Genomic DNA, 24,471 nt, shown 5'->3' on the forward strand with positions numbered 1-24,471 from the left:
TTTCCATCTGTGCAGCCAGATCAATAATGATGGTGAAAAGGACACAGTTGTTTGGGAAAGGGTGGGAGCACAAAAAGGAGGGAGATAGCAAGTGGTTCTGGAGATCCAAAGATGAATGTGACACGGCCCTCCCTGTACAAGCTGAAGACAAGCAAGAAAAATGTACAGATAGAGTCAGTACAGCATAGCCTTCACAGGATATGTGTACTGTGGCATCTTGAAAAAGGACATCTAACCCAGCCTGGCAGGTGAGAAAAAGGCAAAGAGGGAACCCAGGAGATGGGGAAGGTTTCCTAGAGGGATGGTGCTACCCAGATGGAATCTTAATGAGCAGAATTAAGCCAACAGAGTGTGAGGTTGGGTATATAGAGGGAGTGATCTAGAGAAAGGGACAAGAGAGGAAAGGACAGTGTGGCAGAGACTGCAGGATGGTTGCTGGGGCATCAAGGGCAGGGCAAGTGTGGCCTGGGTTAGACCCAGCCATCGCAGACAGGTCTGACGGCCAAGCTTCAGAAGCTGGGACGTGACCTGCAGACCACAAGGGCCACTAAAGGGGTTTAAGCAGACAGGTGACACAGATGTGGATACTACTGGGTCCCTTCTGCCACGGTGCAGAAGATGAATTCAAAGAAGAGGAAAATAGAGGCTAGGATTCCGTGCTAGACATGTCAGGGGCCTGAATTACAGCTGAGGTGGGAGGGAGAGGGGCCACCGTTCCTCTCTCAGATGCTTACAGACATATGGATGATGCACATTACCACATCCCTTTGAAGGTGTGTGACTTCTTTATGAAAATTGAGAGTGGTTTCCTACTGTTACTGTAAGCAGGGTCTCAAAACTTCTTAAACAACCTCTAGCAATTTCCCAGACAGTCCTTGTCTGAAATATTTTTAACCTCTAAAAATTTCCTGACATGTATATTTTAGTAAAGTTATTCTAATGCTTGTTTTTGGCTACTTCTGCCACCACCACCTCCCCAAATGAGAAGCTTTTGGCCACTGTATTATCCATGAGAGTGAAAAGCACTGCTCAGGCTAGGTATGGTTTCTTACGTGCAGTCAGCTGCTATAATGAATGTACACAGATATTTACGGCCTAGTGCTAAGCCAATGGGTTATTTTGTTGTTGTTCTTAAGTAGCTTAGCATCTAAGTGCTGGCTCTGGACCCAGACCCCTTGGTTTTGAATCCTGATCCTTCCACTTATTAGCTAGGGGCCTTGGATCTTCTCTCCTCAGTTTCTTCATCTGTAAAATGGAGATAAGACCTACCTCATGAGGTGGCTATGAGCATTAAGAGAGATAATAAATGTGAAGGACCTAGGACTGTGTGTGGCACATAAGTATTGATAAATATTTATGTTGGTGACCCAGTGTTCACATCCAGCTTATTTTATGACAATAAATAAGATAATAATTGACATAGACGTGATTTGAGTTGTGTTGAATGGTCATTTAGTGAATGTAAGTTAGATGGCAAGCTCACTTAAAATATAAATACTGGGGTACCTGGGTGGCTCAGTCAGTTAAGCATCCGACTTCTGCTCAAGGTTCATGGTTCGAGCCCCACATCGGGCCCTGTGCTGACAGCTCAGAGCTTAGAGCCTGCTTTGTCCACATCTCTCTGCCCTCCCTTGCTTGTGCTCTTTCTCTCTCTCAAAAAATAAAAATAAATATTAAAAAAAAATTTTAAGATAATCCTAACCACAGATGCTATCAAGTCAGAGGCTAAATTGGGAGTGGTGGTGCCCCAGAAGGGAAGCACTCTGGGCTGGGCTGAGCCAAGTGGTCTCCACATGAGCCAGGTGTTGGCTCTGTTCTTGCAGGTTTCAGAGAGAAGTTGAGAATGCTGCCTTGAGTGCTTTATAGCAAATCAAGTATTCCATTTCCCTTCCCCCTCCCCCATAGATTTCATCTGATTTAGAAAAATAGGAGTATTCGTTTCATATGAAGAATGTTAATAGGGTCTTTGGAATGAGTCTTTTCCTCTTACTTGTATTAGTTAAGTAATCTGTTGGCATTCAAGAAACTGAGTGGTCAATCATATATTTTAATGTTCAAAATAATACAAAGGGCTGGCAGATATTTATCCTTATGTCTTGACCACAGCAGGAAAGTATTAGATGTTTCATGAGCAACATTTTTCAACTTTCCTAAATTTTGAAAAACAATTTGCATTGGTAAAAAAATGTCAATAAAAGCTCAAAACAAGATTAAAGACCCAATTTTCAAATGCTACTTTTTTTTTTTTTTTTTGGTTATTTCCCTGATGACTTAGCTAGCATTCATTTCCAATTCAAATGGTACACATGCTGAACAAACTTGCCTCATAGTCACAAAAGAATCTCTTGACTATGAATTAAAAAAAGCAGCTAACTAATCTTGAATAAGAAAGCATCCTGCACACAAATATACTTACTTTTTCACCAGTGTGTGTGAATTATGATGCTCAGTGTTTCTGGAGAATTCCTTTTCTTCTGAGGCAAGGGCTTTTTTTCAGTCAATCTCTTTGAAAGGTTACTGAACTCTAAATATTGTTGCAGAGAATATAGGAAAAGAATGACTTGATGGAGACAGGTTCTCCTGTAATGTGCAGTGATCAGTTACTGTCTCTGCCATCCTATTTATAGCCTCTGGACCTGGCATGGAGCCAATTGCCAAGAAGACCCAAGATCCGTCCTTAATCATATTTATGTATCTGAGGTAGAAAGCAATCACTGCCTTCTCTTTTCTGCACAAAAATATCTGGCAGATGGTGGCTTGAGATTTTTAGGCTTTAGAATTTCTTTTTTAAATCAGTCATCCTAGCCTATCTTTATCCCCATCTATGGTTTTTTCTTTACTGACACCACAGATTTATTCTCCAATTGGAAAGAAAACATTTAATCTATTAGTTTATCTTTTGGAAACCTCTTTTTTAGGTGATAGTAACATCTGAGTTGAACTCTATTTTATATTACTTATTGGCCTATTTTACTCACTAGTTTGCAGCGTATATCCGGGCAGCTGTCCGCAAAGAAAAAGGGCTCCCCATCCTTGTAGAACTTCTGAGAATGGATAATGACAGAGTTGTTTCTTCTGTGGCAACTGCCTTGAGGAATATGGCACTAGATGTTCGCAACAAGGAGCTCATAGGTATGTTCTGGTGACAAGGTAAGCTACAAAAACAGAGTAACATTTATAAGACTCTTCTTTTGATTTATATAAAAAGATGACATTTTATATCATCAGCAACTGAATTCTACTTTCTGGCTTCTTGGCATATTTGGGTACCCTTTGTGGTGTCTATCTTTTGTGACCATCCCTTTTCAGCAAGAGCCAAGCTCATTAATTAAACATTGATCAGGGAAGGTACATTTTCAAGAAAGGTTCATTTCCTGAGCCACAAAATAAGTTAATTCTCCGTTTCTGATATTTGAGACTGGTATCTGCTAATTTACCAACTACCATGTTCTAAGTAAAAAAAGAAATGACATAAATGGTTTATAGCTTCTCCCTCTCAGATCTGTGTTAAGTGCTCACCCTGAGGCAGAACCACTGTCCCACGGCCATTTATACCCAAGGGTGGCATCAGGACTAGGGTAAGGCAAGTCAGGCACACTGGGTACAAAATGGCAGGAAGCATCCACCCTCAGGGCTGTAGGGTGGGCACTTGCATGAACCTGACACTGAGCACCTCTTCAAGTTTGACACACTCACCAACTTAGCTTACTTGTCTCCAAGGGCATTGCCACACTCAAGCCGACTGTGGGGTAAAGGAAAGATCAGAAACTCTCCAGTTGACCTCAGTTACCCCCTGGATCTGCTGCTCACTGGCTGTGTAACCTGGGGTGTGCTGTGGTGAGCCCACCCTGCCCCAATTCTTTCATCTAAATTTGAAAACTTCCTTGACCCCGTGTCTGAAAGGGAGCCGACCACCCTGCTGTCCTCGCTGCGGGTTTGCTGTACAAATCAAATGAGAGAATGAAGCAGCCCTTTATAAACCAGCAAGCTCCACACCAGCCCCACAGCTGACAACAGGCCAGGAGAGAGGGAGGGGAGATTTGGTAGGATCTCATGTGGATTAGTGAATAGGTACTGAACTCATTAAAATATGCCTGCCCTGAGATGGGGGGTGTGGGTGGGGGAACACAAAGATGGAGGGAGGGAGACAAAGAACAAGGGCAATAATATTTACCTTAAAGAGTTGCCTTGAGGATTCACTGTGGCAGCTTACAGGAAAGCCCCTACACCGTGCCTGGCAATATTGCTATTTTAAATTACCACCCAGGTTAACCTGCTCTTAACACACCATTCCTTTGAGCCAAACTGTCCCCTGATGAGTGAAAAGGAGCTTCCTCCACACCCTGTTCATACAGTCCAGCTGGTGCCTGATGCCAGTATGCATTATAACTCTTAGTTCCCATACTTCTTGAGAGAAATCCTTCAGGTCCCTAAGAGATTTTTTTTTTAAGTTATTTTTACATCCATACTGTTTGAATTTCTTAGAAGAAGCTCATACAGTTTGGGAGTTTCTAATGCTAAAAATTAAAGGCCTGACAACATAGGATTGTGGCCTGTCACTCTACAGCTGGGGAGGGGACACAGGAGTGCCGAGGTGCAGGACCACTGAGGGCCAAGACCTCTGGGAAGGGGGATCGTGTTTGCCAAGCCCTGCCCTTCTTTCAGAGCATCTCTGTGTTTTCTGTGAATGTCTTGACTCCCTTTTAAACTTTCAAGAGCATTTTCTCTCTTTACCTGTGAGCCTTTTTTTTTTTTTACCTAACTGGAGCATTCTTGAATGGTTTCATGAATCACTTTCTTATTTCTTTCTCTATAAAGATCCCTCCTTTCCTGAGGTCTGAGCCCCTCCCAGATTCAATATTCGACTCTAATTTATTCAGTACTTCTGTTTCTGAGAACCATCCCCTTCTTCCTTCACTCTGTGCTCACGTCCATCACCAGCACTAGCAATGGACTTTCTCTGTAGAGCCATTTTTCACAAGGAAACCAAGTTTTGTCACTCTATGAAAGTTACTGCATACTCCACTGAATCGGACCAGCCCAGCTGTCTTGAGCTGCAGGCTCCAAGGGGACCACCAGGCTCACTCACAGGCGGAGTGAGCTGCCTTATCCCAGTCTCCGGGGGCAATTTAAAGTTGTGCCTTAGCAAAATGACGAATTACATGTCATGGACGTTTTGGTTTTTCGTGAATATTCAAAATCACCAGTGCTAACTTCCATCTGTTCTAAAAACCACATTTATCTTCTGGCTTACAATGTCAATACTGTTTTCCCCCTATTCACAACAATGTTCACCGTGAGTAAGCCAGAGCCTTCCCTTTGAAATACAGTAAATTATGCAGTGTGTAGTCAGGGCCTAACTTCTACTGCTTACCATTGTATATAAATAAGTCTTTAATAAAAAACCCATTTTGTATCCACTCAATTATTAGCATAGAAAAAAAAACTAAGAAAATATTTACTTGAGCTTTAGTTCATTTCTTTTGTTTGTCATGCAGTTATTCTAGTTTGTCAGTTGGTAATTGAAATTGAAAAAGAGATAATCTCTTTTGAGAGAGAAGTAAGGGAAACAGAGTATCTGTAAAGAAATGCTTCAATAGCTGGAGACTTCCCCAGCATTGTCCCATCAAGAACTCTGTTATATTGGGGCACCTAGATGGCTCAGTCAATTAAGCATCTGACTCTTAATTTCGGCTCAGGTCATTATCTCATAGATTTTGAGATCGAACCTGCAATTGGGCTCCACCCTAACAGCTCAGAGCCTACTTGGGATTGTCTCTCCTCTCTCTCTGTCCCTTCCCCTGCTCTCACATGTGTGCACGTGCTCTCTCTCAAAATAAACAAATCTCTATTATATTGCATCACTCCTATGAAATAATCAGCCATCATTTTAACGCCAAAGATTACTTGTGTCCTTTAAAAGAAACTAACCTGTTATCACTGTTGAAGTCAGACCAACTGATATTTACCTTTCACTTGATAAAAATGTGTAATTGTACCCAGCTCACATGTTAAGACCCTGAAAGATTTAATGAAAAGTATTGCTTGGCAGCCTTACTTAGTCCAGTTTTAAAACTTATTCAAAGATCAGTTTTTAAAAGCATTAAGAGGAAGTTAAGGTATTTTTGATGAATAGGAATTCAATTGAAAGTAAAATTTATTTTTATAATTTATTTTTCACTGTTAATGAAGATAGTTGAACTAAAGCAACTTGATTGGCATACCGAACTATATGCTGATTTACATTTTCTTTTAGTGGCTCACTGTAATGTTTTATAAACCCAATTATTTCTCCAAGTGGTTTTGCCGTAAAGATTAACTTCCCCCCTACGTTTATAATATTTGTCACTTCCTATTTTGCCATGGTTTTTTTTTTTCCTGTTATTGTCTTTTGAGGTTCTATTTTCAAGAGACAACACACTGTCAGGATCTTTCAACAGCAACAATAACAAAAACCTGTACCTTCTGAAAGCAGAATGAACTCCTTTGCATTTGGCAGGTAAATATGCCATGCGAGACCTGGTCAACCGGCTTCCCGGCGGCACCGGCCCCAGTGTGCTGTCTGATGAGACCATGGCGGCCATCTGCTGTGCTCTGCACGAGGTCACCAGCAAAAACATGGAGAATGCCAAAGCCCTGGCCGACTCAGGGGGGATAGAGAAGCTGGTGAACATAACCAAGGGCAGAGGAGACAGGCAAGTCTGGCGTAGGGAGATGGGATTGTCCTATGATAAGGGCTTTTGTGGAGGATATTTCCTATTGGAAATGATTTATTTCTGCATATCATACACACTATTAATAAGCTAAACAGTCTCCACCAATTAAAAGTTGTTTTGTTGGGAGAGGCATTTGCAGTCCTGTGGCCCCTTTTTTTCTGGTTTTTACTTTGTTGTAACACCCCTACATCCATTTTTGTCTCTAAAGCCCAGGAAGGTTGTGCTGACCCCAGGAAGAATCAGAAATGCTACGATGAGGAAAATCTGGGGGCACCGTTTCCCTTTCACCTTTGACTCTGCTCCAGCCTCTGGGGCCTATTCTGCAAAAACATCTTATTGAATCCTCAGTTCTGGGACTGATGCCTCTGCCAGTTGCCTAAAAAGTATTAAAATCATTGCTCTGCAGCAGGGCCTGTTGTGTGGCCTCCGGATGTGCCCTGGGCTTGGATCATACATTCCCCCTTGCTTCTGGGTGACACCTAATTGATGAAGCAGCGGAAGTAGGAATCAGAGAATTGGTGGCAAAAATAGAAGATTTTTTTTGTCACAGAGTTATAGCAGTGGACTATCAGTTTGCCTTAGCATCAGATCAAAGAATCCTTCAAGGAAGTGGGAAGTAGGACTGCTTGGAGCCTTTGCAACACACAGGACAGCAGCCACCTGATCCGTAAAATGGCACCTCCCTCCCCACTTGCCACCCTGTCCCCTGCTCTGTTCTCCTTCACAGCACTGATTAACCCCTGATATGTTAACGTAGGGCTTTCTCTGCCGTCTGACTCCCCCGGTAGCAGGAACTTTGTCTTTTCTTCTACCCTCTACATGGAGAACAACCTGACCCAGTTGTTGCTCAGTAAATATTTATTGCTTGACTAAGTGACAGTGTTACAACTCACCTTATTTCTTGTCTAATCTTTTAGTTTATACTTTTGAAGGAATTTCTAAAATATAAGAGTAATGTCGCAAAGCACATTCTCATCCCCTAGAAGTCACACCTGTCAACATTAACCATATTAACCAATTTCCTTTCAGTCCTTTTTTCTTACATATCTTTTTTATCTCGTTAGTAATAAATGCACACACACCTTTTTATTTCAAAAGAAATGAAATGTTACAGATAAAGCTAAGGGAACCAATAATCACTTTGTGTGCTCTTAAAATTTCATTAAAGGGCCTTCATTTGTGAAAGGCATAAGAAGCTGGAGAAATGCTGAACCAGTGCCAAAACCTTTGTATATTAAAAAAGAAAAATTCTCATCCAGTGTAATCTTTTTTTTCAAAACAAGAGACTCAGAAAGTTCTCGATCAACTCAAGTTGTCCTCTAAACACACATTTATTTTCCCTTAGGAGTCATTCACCAAGTTTACTGTTCACCTGCTATGTGCTACAGCAGTGAGCACATCTCCCAACAGCCCCTACCCCTGGGTACCTTACATGCAAGGGCAAGGTAGATGAGGTACCCGTGAGTAGGAAACACAGCCTGTCAGATGCAGATGGGGCAAACAATAAAAACAGGAAAGGTGATAATGGAGGAAGTGGAAGGGCTCTGAGACAGAAGAGTGCCTCATGCATGTGATGGGCAGCAGGAAGCCAATGGGAACAGAGCAAGTCAGGAGTGGTGCAGGAAGGTGTGGCGAACCAGTGCCAAAACCTTTGTATATTAAAAAAAAAGAGAGTTCTGTAACCAGAAATACAGGACCCTGTGAGTCAGTGTAAGGACTTTGATTTACTCTGAGGAAAATCAAAAGCCACTGGAGATCATTCAGCAGAGGAGGGACACAATCTGGCTTCCCTTAAAGGGGTCATCGTGGCTCAATGAACCTTCCCCTCTACCAAGTACAGATTAATGGTGGCACCAGTTGTGGGGAAGTGGTTGATGCTGACATGGTTGAAAGAGTCAACAAAATTTGCTGAGGGATTAGATGAGCAGCAGGAGAGGAGGAAAATGTCAAGGATGACCCCAAGGTCTTTGGCAAAAAAGACCACAGGATGAAATTGCACTTACTAACATGGGGAAGCCTACGGGAACAGGGTTTTAGGGAAGACCAGGTGTTTGTTCTGGACATGTTACATTTAAGACCTTTATTAGACATCCATGTGAAGTGTCTGGTCAACAGTAGAATATACCTGAGTTGAGTTCAGGATAGAGGTCCAAACTAGAAATAAAATTTGGAAGTCATTTGTGTATAAATGGCGTATTTAGAAAAGTGAAATGGGCTGAGGTGAATAAAGAAAGAACTGTAAATGGAAAGAAAAGAGGCTTAAGGGCTGATATAATTTTCCCCAAGGAAATGGGGAGCCAGCAAAAGAGCTGAAGAGTAGCCAGAGCATTCAGAAGAAAATCAGGAACGTGTGGTATCTTGGAAGCCAAGGAAGTGCTTCAAAGGTGAGCACGTGTCAAATGCTCTGCTTAACCAGATAGGACAAAGACAGTTGACACTTGTACAGTTGAACGATACTGATGTCACACGTTTAAGAGAAGATGAGAAATTAGAGGATAAGAATTAGAATTTTGAGGATACATCACTCTTCCAAGGAGGTGTGCTGCAAAGGTGAGCACAGAAGCTTCCTTGATTTTCTCAAGAGTTAGGTTTCTGCTGATAGAATTCATCTGCAGATATCTAGCCTAGCAGTTTGTATCAAGGTATATAGCCGGCACACTCCTGCTTGCTCGAGTGTTGCAGAGCAGTCCTTGGAGCCGGCGTGGGGTCTGTCTTTCCTGCCCCCTCCCGGTTGCCTAGCACCTACAGGCGGGGAGATAAACACCAGCAGCAGTGTCAGGACCTGGCTGAGAATGGCATGGTTGTGAGGTGCGAAGGCCCTGTGAGGCCATCCCAGGTATCAGAAATTTCAACTCTGTTCATTTTTTGTTTTGAGATATCTCCTGCTCTGTGGTCCATTTTGAAAATGTACAATTTAGAACAGCTTTGAGTGGGTTTTTTTGACCTGGTTCTGCCCTTGACTCAAGAGGAACACTGAGGAGGGGTAGTCTTGAGTGGGAGGTGGGGGCGGAGTTAGATGCAGAAATGCCCCACCTCCAAGAACAGGGACAGTGCTATCCCTGAACATGACTATACTCCCTCCTCCCCGAAGCCCTCAGAATCATTACAACCCATATCCTGTTGTCTGGGACAGAGGAAGTGCTTCCAGCCTGCCCACCTCACTACTTCTCCCCTTCCTAAGGGTTTCATTAGGAAGATAAGAGGAAATCAGATTTTAGATACTGTGGTACACATCTGAAGTCGAATTTTCGATGTTGAGATGAACTGTGAAGAGGTATCCTGTTATCCTTACCGCTGACTCCCCAAGCGGTGATCCACCCCTGACGTGGTGATCTGCAGGCCTGTGCTCAGGAAGGAGGCTGCACTTCCCTCTTCACTTATCACCGAAGCCACTGATTTAGAGGAGCAGCCCTCGAGGTGAAAAGCAGTGACTCATGGTGAGCAGTGCTTGAACAGAGAGCCAACATTCAGCAAACTTCTTCAGAGAGAACTTACAACTGACCGTATTTTCCAAATTGAACATTACAGCACATATGTACGTTTACCCAGAGGCATAAATAAGAAGGCAATGCTGGTGTTTATAGGAAGACCTAGTCATGGGGGAAACATTTAAAGTGGGAAGGTCCTCCAGTACTCAGGATGCGAGGTCATGGTCGAGTTAATCCCAAAGCCCCAGGGAAGTCAGCCCCATGGGAGATATGGAGGGGAGCTAGGGGCTGACACCTGAAAGAGGCCTCCAGCTTAGAGGGTCATGGCTCATGCCAATCACAGCCTCTCACCACAGACTTGACTGCTTGAGAGTCTCACTTTGGTCCTAGCCACCTGGGCCCGCCCTGAACCTGCCCAACTCCCATGTACACCTGATTCCTCGGTCGTGTTTTCCAGCAGTGGCCCCTGTGCCCTGTGGGCCTCTTGATCACTGGTTTGCAGCTTAAATCTCTGCAAATGGAACCTGAGGATGTGCCTCCCACATTCATTAACATTACCTCGCTCTCTCCTAGATCATCTCTGAAGGTGGTGAAGGCAGCAGCCCAGGTCTTGAATACATTGTGGCAATATCGGGACCTCCGGAGCATTTATAAAAAGGTAACTTAACAAGAATAGCTTTGGCATAATTAGCATTCATCAGAGCACACATTCATAATCATTTATTGTAATGAAATGTCATTATTCATTTTGAGAGGTTTCTTTTTCTCTTTTAACTCCACAGGATGGGTGGAATCAGAACCATTTTATTACACCTGTGTCAACGTTAGAGCGAGACCGATTCAAATCACATCCTTCCTTGTCTACCACCAACCAACAGATGTCACCCATCATTCAGTCAGGTCAGTAGGCAAACTCCACTCCTTCGCGAGAACATTTGTGTGACAGACGTTATTTTCCAGCCAGAGAAGATTGAACATAGACAATTAAGCCTGTCACCTCCAAACACTTAGGAGGTGGATTTGCTTTTCAAGCGAAGAGCCTTCTTTGGGAATTATATGCCATTGTCAACAACAGACCCATTTCCCTCCTTCCATTTTAAAAGTTTATGCAAGTTTACCCACAAAAGATGGGCCCTCCATCCCATCTACTCCCCCATGATTCTGCTTCACTAGGTTTGTGAAGGGGTCTGGGAATCTGTGTTTGATAGGCTGGCCAGGTGATGCGGCTGCAGGAGTAGAGGAGCACACTTTGAGAACCACTGGATTATGCCTGAAAACAGCTGCCCTGCCTGCCCACTAGCTATAAGTTTGGAATCTCCTCCAAAGCGATTTTTTAGTTTTCTTCGTGAAAACTCTTAGAAACAAGGTCCTCTAGACATGATCTTTACATCTGCATTCTGGGGAAGCCACGATCTCCTGCACCTTCCTTCTTCCCAGTTAAACCTCCATCCCCTGGCTGTATTCCAGAGCCTACCCCCACCTGCCACCTGCCCCCACCCCTTATCCATGACTGATGGGAACAGCCTCTACAGGTGGGTTCGCAAGAATTCCCTTTGATTTGTAAGTTGGGAATCTTGGCAACCACACGACCTACTTATTAGTGCCTAATTTTGTAGAAAGAACGTTCTGAGACTCAGGCTGTTTTTTATATACAAGGACAGAATATTACTACCAAGCCCAGTTAGTCCTATAAATTTAATTCTTAGTTAAATGAAACAGGAAAAGTAGTATCTTTTTTTTATTTGGCTTTAAATCTCCCATTCTGACATATAAATATTATCTGTTGTATTCAACTGTGCTACTGCTGGCAGTCTTATTTGTCATGTGGACAAATGTGGCCAGAAAGACAAATATAGGACTGGTGGTTCTTACCACATAATTGGATAGCTCCACTTGTACTAAGAGTTTTTTTAAAAGTGTCTGTGCCTACTGCGTCTGGTGTATATTTTTATCTTAGTTTTTAAATTATGAGTTGTTTTCTTCAAAGAGGCTTAATGCTTGGTTTTTGACATCCTTGCTGAGCTTCCAGGTGTAGCCTGTGGCTGTCTTCTTTTTTTTTTTTTTTTTTTTTTTTTTTTAATTTTTTTTTTTTTTTTTTAATTTTTTTTTTTTTTTTTCAACGTTTATTTATTTTTGGGACAGAGACAGAGCATGAACGGGGGAGGGGCAGAGAGAGAGGGAGACACAGAATCGGAAACAGGCTCCAGGTTCTGAGCCATTAGCCCAGAGCCCGACGCGGGGCTCGAACTCACGGACCGCGAGATCGTGACCTGGCTGAAGTCGGACGCTTAACCGACTGCGCCACCCAGGCGCCCCTGTGGCTGTCTTCTTGTATAAAAATGCTCAGAACTCTTTAGGGACTCTGGAATAGGGGTGTCAGGGGAAACAAGAGATTTGGCTGCTTAACCAAAGGCATATGTAGCACAGGCAAAAGGATAATTTCAGACAGATTAGGGCATAGTTACTAAACAATGAACTTATTTTGAGGGCCTCACATATATACACTGGACAGTGTTGATGAGCCCATCCACGTTCCTGAACGTAGCTTTTTGGATTCCGTTTGAGAGGAAGGATAGAATTCGCACTTGTTTCTCCAGTAATTCTAAGCGCTAATCCTCCACCTGTCAGCACTGATGTGGTCTCGACTTACTGGCACTTCTGACGCCTTTGCGCTAATGTAATTGTGGGAGGCGGGTGGGCATGATCTTTGTCCTGCTATCTTCTAGAAAGTAAGCAAGGTGAGTAGCACATAGACACAGCCCATGCATGCTCACCTCCCTTTAACACACAGCAGCCCTATGGCAGTGAAGTGACCTTTTAGGGAAAATATTTCAGTGTCCTGCCTCTGAAAGCATCAAGGTGTGCAAAAGCACTGGTGGCAAGGTTTGCAGGCTGCTGCTTTCAAGTGGATCAAGTGAATAAATGACCACTTTTATTTATAATTAACTTTAGTGCAAGCAAGATGACTTTTTAATGAGGAAAAAAAATGCGTGAAGCTTTCCTTCTGTGCAGAAATGCTCAAAAGGAGACCTGTGGATGTATATGTTATTATTAAATATCTGGCTCAAGCTGGGATAAAAAATCGTCTGGCGTTTTGTGAGGCTGAACTTCTTAGCACTGTCAACTTCTTAAGGAGCCAGGCTTACTGAGTTTATAAAATTTCCCTGACAGCTGATCACCATAAAAAGACGTATAAATGTTATGGGCTGGGTACTCTTACTCAAACACATTCAGAGATGCAGATATTTTTGAAATAATTAAAAATCAAAATATGCCATAAAACATCGATTTACTAAAGAACTGCACATAAAGGATAATAGACGGCTGTTTTACAAGCAACTGAACCGAGATCATAAAATAGCAAATGTACCTCTCGCATGGCTAAGAAGTTACTCTCGCTCCGTTGTAAAGGCGCTGTAAAGGCACGTTGGAGTCCTTGAGGCCCATTACCGGGAAAGCTGCATGGTTTCTGCGCTGCGCCCCTAACTGGGCAGCCCCGGCTTCAGCTCTCCGGAAGCTCTGCTCTCGCCACGCCCACTGATCCTCGAAGCGGCGGGTTTGCAGGGCTTGCAGGGCTTGCAGGTCGCACTGGCTGCTCTTCAACTCACAGTACCTCTGAAGACTGATTTTTAGCATCAGCTGCTTGGCATTGCTAATTGCTGATTTGTATTTTTCCAGAGAGGATTTTGCAGAGACACTGACAGTCTGCTTTCTCTTTCTTCTCCTTTCTCTCTCCCTTCTTCTTCTGCCTCTCCCTTCAGTCGGCAGCACCTCCTCCTCACCAGCACTGTTAGGAATCAGAGACCCTCGCTCTGAATACGATAGGACCCAGCCACCTATGCAGTATTACAATAGCCAAGGGGATGCCACACATAAAGGCCTGTACCCTGGTAAGACGCCAGCTGGGTGTGTGATAGAGTATCTCGAAAAGCCACGTGTTTCCAGGCACCCTGCCAGCAGCCTGGGAAATAGCCCGTGCCTGTATTGAGACGGTCCCCCCAGCAGCAAACCATGTTCTAGCGTCAGCATTTCCTGCTTGGGGGGCTGTTGCCTTTTCCGATTCTTTTAAGCAAAACAAGTTAAGGTAGTGGCCTAGTGACCACAAATAAAAGAGCACTGTATCCAAATGGGAGAAGGTTTCTGGCTCTCCCCCAGCGCATTCCCTTTGCTCTGCTCCCCCAACCCCCATCCATGCAGTGTGTCCCTGTGTGTCCCACGTATCAGAACTCTGAGTTCTGTGACTCTTTGCAAGGCCACACATCCTAGACTGGTTCTTCTTTTAAATTCAAACCTGAGAATGGTGATCAATTTCATTTACATTTTCATGGAAAAGAGTTTGAATGAATAACACAATGTATAATGTGATTCTTCCCAGGGTGATTATATTTTAAGATAACAAAAATAATGTTGCACAGTATTAATATTTTTATGTCATTCAGAAAGCTGGGCATAACATTTATTTAAAGGATGCCAGCCCTAAGAGTTCCCAGGATTTCATACTGTCCCCATTCTTGACTCTCTTGCAAATTATAACTACTCTAGAGGTTTCAAATAAGGCAGTGTGACTGAGCTACCACAAAAGAGTACTCTTTTCTCAAAAAACCTATTTATTAAAAAGAAATAAATAAAATCTGTTGGCAACTTAACTGCTGGGGGAGCCGTCTCAGTTGTGCTGTTGTCTTTGAAATTGTGATTTCACAGGACTGTTTACTAATCGACTGTTGTTACTATGGCAGTTAATAGCTCAGAAAATTGCAGATGCTACATTTCAAACACCAAGCTCTTTGCAAAGGAAATGCACAAACTGAAGTGCGTTGTTCCTTCAGATTTGCAGCAGCCTGCTTTATTTTTAAGATTGCCTCCTTAGCATGCATGCCCTTCTGTATCTTCTTTGCTTGCTTCAATAAACTAATTTGCCTCAAGTATGTTTCATTTTCCTCATTAAAAAAAAAAAAATCTTTGTGAGCCCTAACAATAATAGAAGGGTAGCCAGTGACGTCATTGGGAGTCTGCTGTGGACTCTTGAAGACCATCATCGGATTATCAGATCCTTTTTGTTTGAAAATGTAGTTAAATATGGCAGACACAAGACTGTGCCTCCATGTGGCCACACTGCTTAGAACATGCCTGTGCCTGCTCCAGGACCTGGGACTTGGAATCAAAGTTGTTCTGAAGGCATGGAGCTTGTTCTAATACGTTTCCCTTCCCCCATCTGACCCAGGGCTCTAGCTCAAAGCCCTGGAAAAGTGATGTCCCTCAGCTGAGGGAGCAAGGCTGCTGTTCAGAGCCAGCCAGGGAACTCTTCACAGGTATGCATAGCTCCCCACAGTGACCAGAAGTTGAGAAGGAAACCTTCTGGTATTCTGGTATTGCTTTTTGGTGACACACACACACACAACTTGTCTTTGTCGTATTCATTAGCCCCTAACAACCCTGGGGTGAGCAGCAGCCAGGCTAGATCCAGGGAACTCAGACTGCTGACTGTCCCGATCTACGCTGGCACTGGGAAAGGCAGGCCCTGTCAGGGAGCCCACACAGCCTAATGGACCACAGTAATGAGCACTAGTTTTAATTTCATAAAATATTTTCTTACAGGCTCCAGCAAACCTTCACCAATTTACATCAGTTCCTATTCCTCACCAGCAAGAGAACAAAATAGACGGCTACAGGTGAATTTGCAATGTCATTTTTACAGAAGGTCGATTAGCAGGGATCAACATAGGAAGGGGTCTGGGTCGGTTGACTTACCAGAGCTGGGCCAACACAGCAGGGGCCAAGGAGCTTTCCCGGGGCATCTCTGATGCGCTTCAGAATCTCCTCTGTGGTTTAAGCAAATCACTTCCACAGTAGCCCCAGGTGCTTGAATATCCAAATCGGTGCTGCCGAGACCACCATGCCACTGATGGGAACCAGCTGAGAAGTCTAACTCCTATTCTTTGCCCAGTAATTTCCTTTTCCCACTCCTTTTTTCTGTTAACCTCTAAAATCTCTTCCATCCTCTGTGGGGAAAGGTTGGTAAGCATACTTCATTCTCTCATCTCATTGTTCTCTTTTCTGTACACCTCATTCCTCATCTCCGTGACTCCCTCCATATCCAAGCCATGGTTTGAAAACACTTGAGTCCGTGGCCAGGTCTCCATTAGTCTCAGAAGTCAAAGTGGACTCGGCCCTACTGGGCCTACTCTCCATCAGAGTGGGTACTAGTGATTATAACATCCAATCTCTGCTTTCATGGGGACCTAAAATTTATTTCAGTCCTTCCTGATGCCATGCCCACGTGGGTCATCTGATCTCTCCTCCTACCTTCCAAAAATACATGAACAACTGGGGTTTTCCAAACAAGCCTGTATCCTCAACTTCAGATAAGGATGCTCTAAAACCTCCCTCCATTTCATCTTTTCTCTAGATGGACAAAAAAAGAATTTCCCAAATTATTTATAATTTATGCCATAGTTTTTAAGTCAAGAGAGGGGGAAAAAAAACTGAAAATCATAACTCTAACTTAAAAAGAGAATTTAGCTTTGAAATGCTTATAATGTTAGAATGCGTTTAGTTCCAGAACATGATGTTTTGATACCTACGTGGTAAATTTGTTACATCTTACTAAGTGAGGGGATTTGGACATGATCAAGAAGGAAATCAGACATAACAACCAGGACAGTTTTTCTCTAAACATATTTGAAGAAGTTAATGTGAGATCAGAGATGAGCTAAGACAACACAAAAGGACATGGGGGCAGGGTACCCTGATGTGGATGCCCACATGTGCTCACCTTGCTTCCTTACAAATCGATTAGTCCTGGCTTGGGGAAGTCTTTTCCTTTCGAACCATTTGCTCACATGTCTCTTCCAATTTTATTACTCTGCTGCCTGGAGATTGCTTACTCCTTTAATAGTACCTCACATTTGTCCTAAAACTGAGGGATGGACTCAATCTTCATCTCTGAGGTAAATGTTTTAAAAGATGGTTCTGCACATATACAACTATCTGAAGCATGAAAATCCAGCCTCCAACTAAATTCATGATGTTACTAGTGGTTCCCGTGTCAAAGCAAAAATCAAGGCCATCCTTTCACTGAGCATGCCCAGGTAACAAGCCCCTCCACAGCAGAGCGCAGAACTGGTCCTCTAGTGAGGAAGGAGGTAGCCAGAGGCCACCTCAGGCTCTCTGGAGACACCAACTTCTAGAGGCCTTAGAACAGGGCTTGAGCAAACTCTGCCAGCCTACTTATAAACATAGTTTAAAATCCTTACAATCTACTAGTAAACATAATAGCATGTACCAGAACAACTCTGAACCATATGTTCACAAATATTGAATACTGCTTTAAAAATATGAAGCAGGAAACCCACATTAATTTCCCTTAAACATGTATTGCCAAAAATTGCTTTGATTTATTTGCTTTTTCATTTTGTCAACAGCATCAACAGCTGTATTATAGTCAAGATGACTCCAACAGAAAGAACTTTGACGCATACAGATTGTATTTGCAGTCTCCTCATAGCTATGAAGATCCTTATTTTGATGACCGAGTTCACTTTCCAGCTTCTACTGATTATTCAACACAGTATGGACTGAAATCAACTACAAATTATGTAGACTTTTATTCCACGAAACGACCTTCTTATAGAGCAGAACAGTACCCAGGGTCCCCGGACTCATGGGTGTAGCATCAAGATGCTCGGGAGAGGAACTCTTCTTTCTAACCTTGTTTGGATTGAGATGAAAAATCCGTCTTGCTGATTTGCTGATGAAATGTGAAAGTGAAATGGAAGGAATGAGTGAAGAGCATTTTTTTTTTCTTTTTTGAGGAATTATCAGGGAAGTGAGGAAACCTTTGGGAGAGAGGACTTTCTAAGCTCTATTTAGGTGTTAGATCTAATTACTTATAGATTCTGTAGTCTGGTGAAGGTGTGGGCGATGTGATGAGAGGTTTGAGAAATGGGTGCAAAGAGGTGGGGGATGTGTAGGTCAAATCAAATTAAAGATGATTTTTTTAATGTGAATAAAGTTATGTTCTGATAGTTTGTACAGAAAAAAAATAATAAAATGGATGCCCTTCATGTTTTATTGCTATTACTAAATGTCAAGATTGTATGCTATTATGTCTTGTAAATTTCTTTTGTTGGTGTAAATATGGAAATGCCACATTGGTTAAGTGCCATCATTTGTAATGCAGTGTGTCATTTGAAAAGAGATTTGAAGAAACTGACAGCTTAAAAGACCAATGGGAAACCCGAGGAATTGTTAGCAATTAAAAACAAACTATAACATCCTTTGTTTTCAAAATGAATAGTGTACCTTTGAAGCACAAAGTCCAGTCTGGTATAGAAGCGCCATGCCCATTCCCTGCCTCTTTCATAGGACACTTCACTGCCATTTTCTATGCACATGAAAGAAAAATAAATGTGGAAATTTCATCCTTGGAAATTTGTTCCCCGTTCTTTTTTTATTTTGTGTGTAATATGGAAAAGCACATGCTATAAATGTGAATCTAAATGCATGTTGGAAACAGCTTAAATATATCCAAGTATTATGGACTTTTCCTAGTTTTATACACTTTGTAAGATGGACAATACCAAAGAATGAAGCTGTGAAATTTCCTCCTCCTTAACCACCTTAGTATTTTTATTTGGGGGGATCTATTTTGAATCTATTGTACATTGCCATTTTATCTTTTTTTTTTTTTTTTTCTTTCCTTCGGACTGCTGTATGTATTTAACACCACTTTTCACCTGAGTGAAAGTCCCTCTGGCAAGACCGGCCCTAACTAAAATTGACAAAGACTCCTCTTGGCAATTTTTTAAAGAACTCAATAACTACGTAAGAACAGTGGTTGGGCACTTACTGGTTGGCACCACTGTAGGAAACCAAAAGAAATTCGAAATAATTCTTTTGCTGAATGATCCCATGAGACAATAATCCCTGGATTAGAGACAGAGTGGAGGAAGGCCTGCATACGTGACAGGGGTTCCAATAATACCAAGCAGCATTACTTGTAAGCTTTTCTCCATTTATCAAGACGAGGGGTACCAACACCACAAGGGCCAAAGACAGGCCTTCCCAAGTTTTGCCCTGGATCTGACATGGGAAACAACACATATGGCAAGTCAAACCCAGAGCTGTTGACTCAGCTCAGTATATCCTGCGACTGAGGTACAAATCCTAGATTAAAACATGCGTGCTGATGTTTGTGAGTATATGGAAGGAGATGTAGGAGAATAATGCTTCCCTTTGTTGAACAGACTGTAGCCCAAGATTAGAGTACAAAGTGAAATGGAAATCCAAGTACAGACAGGAATATTCCTAAAGTCTGCCGGTGAGGGGACTTAATGATGTGTAGGTTATCTGAAACGACAACACAGTAAGACTGCCAGGATGTCCCCAGCCTCATGTGCCCTGGCAGAGCTCAAGAAACAGCCCTCTAGGTGGCAGACACTGCCAGATTTCCCTGAGGAACTGGCATCAGGATTTTTGAGATGTCCGGTATCCATCTGAGCTTTCAATCACTGACTTCCTTGGACCTGACATTTTCATGTCTGGGTTGAAGACCCTTACTCGAGTCAGGAATAGAAGAGGATCTACAGCGGGCCTAAGCTGAATCACAGTTAACTGTTGCTTTTAGTGACCTCATCTGTCTTTGAGATAACTTAGTGGTCACAGGTGCCCAACTCTGACAGGCAGGATTTCAAAAACTGATCCAAATTTGGGTTACAACCCACGTGGGTGTCCACCCAGACCTCCTACTGGGGCCAGAAAGAGACCTTTGGGTGAGGATTGGACAGAGAAGATCTGATGCCCTATATGGCTCCTTCCTTGTAACTAGAGAAAAGAAACTATAGATAGAGCCTGAAAAATACAAAACTGTATCCCTGCTCAAAAAGCCATCCTACTCTTCCTTCCAAGGTATAAGAATAAGCAAGCCCTGCTGGAACAAAGTTGACTTTTGCTACCCTAATGTCACAAGGTAGCATTTGGAATTCATGCCCCCCAAAAGAGTTCTGTGGTTTCTGCTCAGTGCACTTCAACCGCATCCTGCAGGTCAAGGCTGAACTGAGCCAGTGTTGGAGAGCTAACTCCAGGTGTGTCTTTACCCTGACCGTACATTAGAATCACCCGGGCAGCTTTCACAACTAAGAGGGCTCTATCCTGACCAATCGAAAGCACAAGGCGGGGGGGGGGGGGGGGGGGGGGGGGGGGGGGGGGGGGGGGGGGGGGGGGGGGGGGGGGGGGGGGGGGGGGGGGGGGGGGGGGGGGGGGGGGGGTCCCGGCACCAGTATTCTTGAAAAGCTCCCTGGATGACTGTGATGGGCAGTCAAGGTGAGAGCCACTTGGCCCACACACTATTACCCTCTACCTTCCTGCCCTGTGACCCGAAATTTTGGTGGTTGGAGTTTGGTGTGTGGAGTTTGCCTGGGAGAGTGGTAAGAGATCTGGAGTATTATCATTGAGATTTTAAACTTGGAACGTGAAAGATGAGGTTTTCCTTCTTGCCAGTTTAAAATTTAAAATGTGTGTCCTTTGAAGCCTAAGGATGTCTCATGAGTGTCAGAAATGACCTCACAGAACCATCAATTAATCCAATCATTGGGGCGCCTGGGTGGCTCAGTCGGTTAAGCGTCCAACTTCGGCTCAGGTCGTGATCTCGCGGTCCGTGAGTTCGAGCCCCGCGTCGGGCTCTGTGCTGACAGCTCAGAGCCTGAAGCCTGTTTCAGATTCTGTGTCTCCCTCTCTCTGACCCTCCCCCCATTCATGCTCTGTCTCTCTCTGTCTCAAAAATAAATAAACGTTAAAAAAAAAAAACAGGTAAAACCTGTTATGGTGATAGACATCAGAACAATGTTGCCTAAAGGGGTGGGTATTGACTAGAGAAATTTGGAGATGATGGAATATTCTAGATCTTGATTGGGGTGGCTTTTACATAGGTGTATACATTAATCAAAACTCATCAAAATGTTCACACAAGACATTTCATCACAGGTAAGGTTTATTCCAATTTAAAAAATTACTAACATTTGTTTTAAAAGGCACTAAAGAAATACATGATGACATCATCTGAGACATAGTTTTCTATCTTAGAATCACAGTGATTTTACTGAGTGGAGAAAAATCCAATTTATATATTTTAAACCTTCCAAAATAGCTACTTAAGAGTGGTGTTAGAGGTGGTTCTTGAGAGGATGTGACCACCAGTTGACCTGAGAGCTGGACCCAGGCAGTCAGAGGCTCCCCATCCCCCTCCCCGTCCTTAGAATGTGCACTCTGCTTGCCTTCACTACCCTGGAAGCTGCCCCACAGAGCCTTGAGATAGCAATGTGGTGGTGAGGCCGTCTGTTACTGAACCCATTAAGGCTTCTATATAAACTTCTAAGATCCTGGTGGGCAGGTGAAGAGAGCTGCTCATCCTGTCACCCCCCAAGACAAGCTTCATAAACTCTCTTGCTTTTAAATCTGACACCTATGAATCTGGATGGTCTGCCTCCTCTGGTCTCCCCTGGCCCTCCATCCACGGGGGCCAGTTTGCAGACCAACAAGTGGTTTCTCAAACAAAAGATTTTAGCACAAAATTCTTTGTAGTTATATACACAAAGTCTGTTTAAAAGCTGACAGCTTACCAAAGTTAAATTTAAACAGAATTCTAGAAAATACATATTTGAAAAGCACTATATGGGAGTGTCTTTTGAATGAGCTATGATTGTACAGATTTACGTGTGTGTTGACAAGAAAGTAAGTTCAGAAGTAAAACAGGCTCATGTTTAAACATGTTGCCAAGAGAGAGAAGTGTGTCACCTCTTTTACCTAATGATCCAGAGAGATGTGTAAATAAACATCTCACCCGCCTCAGTGCTACCCAAGCCACAGGGAAGAAGGGGAGGGAAGTCCTTTCAGCAAGGTACCAGAGAGGTGTTAGCAGCAAAACAAGGTACCAGAGAGGTGTTAGCAGCCTCAGTGAAATCAGAGGCAGAACAGCTAATGGGATTTTAAACTCTACAAATGCAGAGCAGACTTTGAATTCAGAGAGGATCTTTGCTGTAAGTCAAGGAAATCCTTGCTAGAGAAGGAATGAATAGTCTTACTCTTAATTAGAGTGCATCTGCAGAGGGAGCTGGAAGAGAGCAAAGGATGCAACCATGTCTGGAATTCCCTAGGTAGTTTCCACCCTGATGGACAGCTGCCCTTTGCTGGCCTGTGCCAAGGGCTGGACTCATCCTCAGAGAACTATATGCAGCCATGAGCTGCCATCATACAGAATAACACTCCTCAGCTGGTACTTGTCAGTTCTGCCTCACTTTAGGAAATCTTGACTTTTGTCCCCCGCCTCACTCACCCTTGTGATAGCAGTTTGCTGTTAATTCATCCGCCGGATGGCTTGACTTGACTTGCTATCTTTATGAATGCACTTATTCAGGACAATCCTTCAAGGCTGCCGACACAAAAAGGAAATTATTAGCAAGCAAATTATGACTTGAATTGTATCTGTTTTAGTGCCATTCCCTGTTTTTATGTCAGCAGCTTCGCTGGAAGCAGCTGGCATGTCCCCTAAGTGGCTGTTTGTGCCTATTGCTGTTGCCTAATTCTAACTCGAAATCACTAAAAACCATTTTGTGCTGTCATAATCATTTGCATGAGCCATAACTAGCTCTTTCATTATTAAAGTCCATCCAACGGTTGGGGGAATTTTGATAAAGACTTCATGACACAATGGACTATTTCACCCTCCATTCACATCCCATTGATTCCAGAGCTGACCAATGCGTTGTCTTGTAAAATACCATTAAACACAACTTGCACTGGGTCAAAGGTGTAATTCTGAGATCAATGGGAAAATATCCAATTCTTCCTTCAGAAATCCCCTTTAGCTGATTATTTACTCCCCCCACAGGCATACACCCCTAAAATTTGCCTTCATTTGCTGGCAATAAAATGTAACATGTTGAGCTTTGGCCTTGATGAGCTGCCATCCACGGAGTACTAATCTAATAAAATGACTTCAGGGAGGATGACATCCCTCTAGTATCTCTCTTCAGGGCTCTTCAGAGTCAGAGTCCCAGCCCAATCCCAGGGAGCTCTCTCTCCTTTCTACAAATGAGAATGAGTAGTGAGACACGCCTAGCTTCCTGAAGACTAGAGGAAAGAATTCAACCCAGATGGGCTCCAGGATGGAAATAACCATCATAGGAGGGGATCTGGCCATTATAGAGATGGTTGTGCTGTAAGGAATGTATTTCAAGCCTTTAAAAAAATATTTTGTGAAAACAAACCAGGAAGTGTATTGTATAGCTAAGTGATTAAAATATTTACATGTCCACCAACATTACTGCAGTCACGGCCAGAAGGCTCATTCTTGTCTGTAAACTATGGTCAAAAGATAATGGTGTGTTTATTCAGTTTACAAATAATTAGGTGACTCCTTTTTCATTTTTCTCTCATGTGCCCTACTTTTATTGTTACTTTGATAATTAACTCTTCTATGGAGAAAAGCTATCAAAGGAAATGTAAGGTGGTTCTGAAACCCTTCAAGCCTGTCACTATGTAACATCTTAATTGGAGAAAAGCTGGTCCAACACCACTTGAAACTACTAATATTGTCCTCCAAGTCCACATCACTGGGTTGTGGTAGTGATGTACCCACTCATGCAGGGGTTCTGTTGATAAGGAAAATGAGATGGATAAGGGGAAGTCACCATCAGTCTCTGCCTAGGATACAGATGATTCTATGAAGGGATCCCCTACACTTCCATTACTTTGGTTCCTATGAATGTGGGCTCCATGCCAGAGACCTGTGTTGTATTAATTCCATGCTTGGGGAGAAGCCATAGCACCCATCCCTCCCTAGACATGAAATATAACCAAAATTGGATGAAATTTCTCAAATTCAGCTTGTTCCCAGCAGGTCAGGTTCAGTTTACTGTTCCATCTCAGTTCAGATGTTAACCTTCAAAAGCCAGTTACCATCAGCAACCTGTGTTCAGAAACCCTGCCTTCATTATGGCTTCCAATCTCCAAGGGGCAACTCCACGGGAGTCCACAAAAGCACCTCAGGAGTCAAGGGGAGGAACTGTGGCCCCCTCTCTCCACTGTACCAATAGCAGCCCACCACGAGCAGCTTCCTATATCATACGTCCATGTAAGATTATTTTAGCAAAGTTTCTATGGCTTAAAAACCAAGCAAAGTAGTGATAACCACTGTACGGTCCATGACTGACCTTATGAGCAGCTCCCTGGAGACCTATAGCTCTGTGTGGTCCTGACTGGCAAGGCTGGTGGAGTCACAGCAGCAGCCTTCTTCAGTGAGTCACTTTAACTCACCATGAGTCTATGGAGCA

The 24,471-nt window shown here is 43.2% G+C and overlaps 1 protein-coding gene across 14 annotated transcripts in view; it reads left to right on the plus strand.

Annotated features, from left to right (window-relative positions):
• Window positions 1-18,574, plus strand: part of PKP4 (plakophilin 4) — a 240,442-nt gene extending 221,868 nt beyond the window's left edge. For 7 of the 14 annotated variants that reach the window (XM_043576776.1, XM_043576780.1, XM_043576781.1 and 4 more), the window contains 7 exons: window positions 2,982-3,132; window positions 6,500-6,695; window positions 10,718-10,802; window positions 10,927-11,044; window positions 13,906-14,034; window positions 15,740-15,813; window positions 17,566-18,574. In XM_043576776.1, coding sequence (XP_043432711.1) covers window positions 2,982-3,132; window positions 6,500-6,695; window positions 10,718-10,802; window positions 10,927-11,044; window positions 13,906-14,034; window positions 15,740-15,813; window positions 17,566-17,814 — 1,002 coding nt within the window. In that variant the 3' untranslated portion in view covers window positions 17,815-18,574. Of the gene's footprint in view, window positions 1-2,981; window positions 3,133-6,499; window positions 6,696-10,717; window positions 10,803-10,926; window positions 11,045-13,905; window positions 14,035-15,739; window positions 15,814-17,019; window positions 17,092-17,565 lie in introns of all 14 variants that reach the window. The other 7 variants (XM_043576783.1, XM_043576784.1, XM_043576785.1 and 4 more) reach the window with 4 other exon arrangements.
• The last annotated feature ends 5,897 nt before the right edge of the window (window positions 18,575-24,471 follow it).

Source organism: Prionailurus bengalensis, chromosome C1, assembly GCF_016509475.1.
Source record: "Prionailurus bengalensis isolate Pbe53 chromosome C1, Fcat_Pben_1.1_paternal_pri, whole genome shotgun sequence".
Lineage (NCBI taxonomy): Eukaryota > Metazoa > Chordata > Mammalia > Carnivora > Felidae > Prionailurus > Prionailurus bengalensis.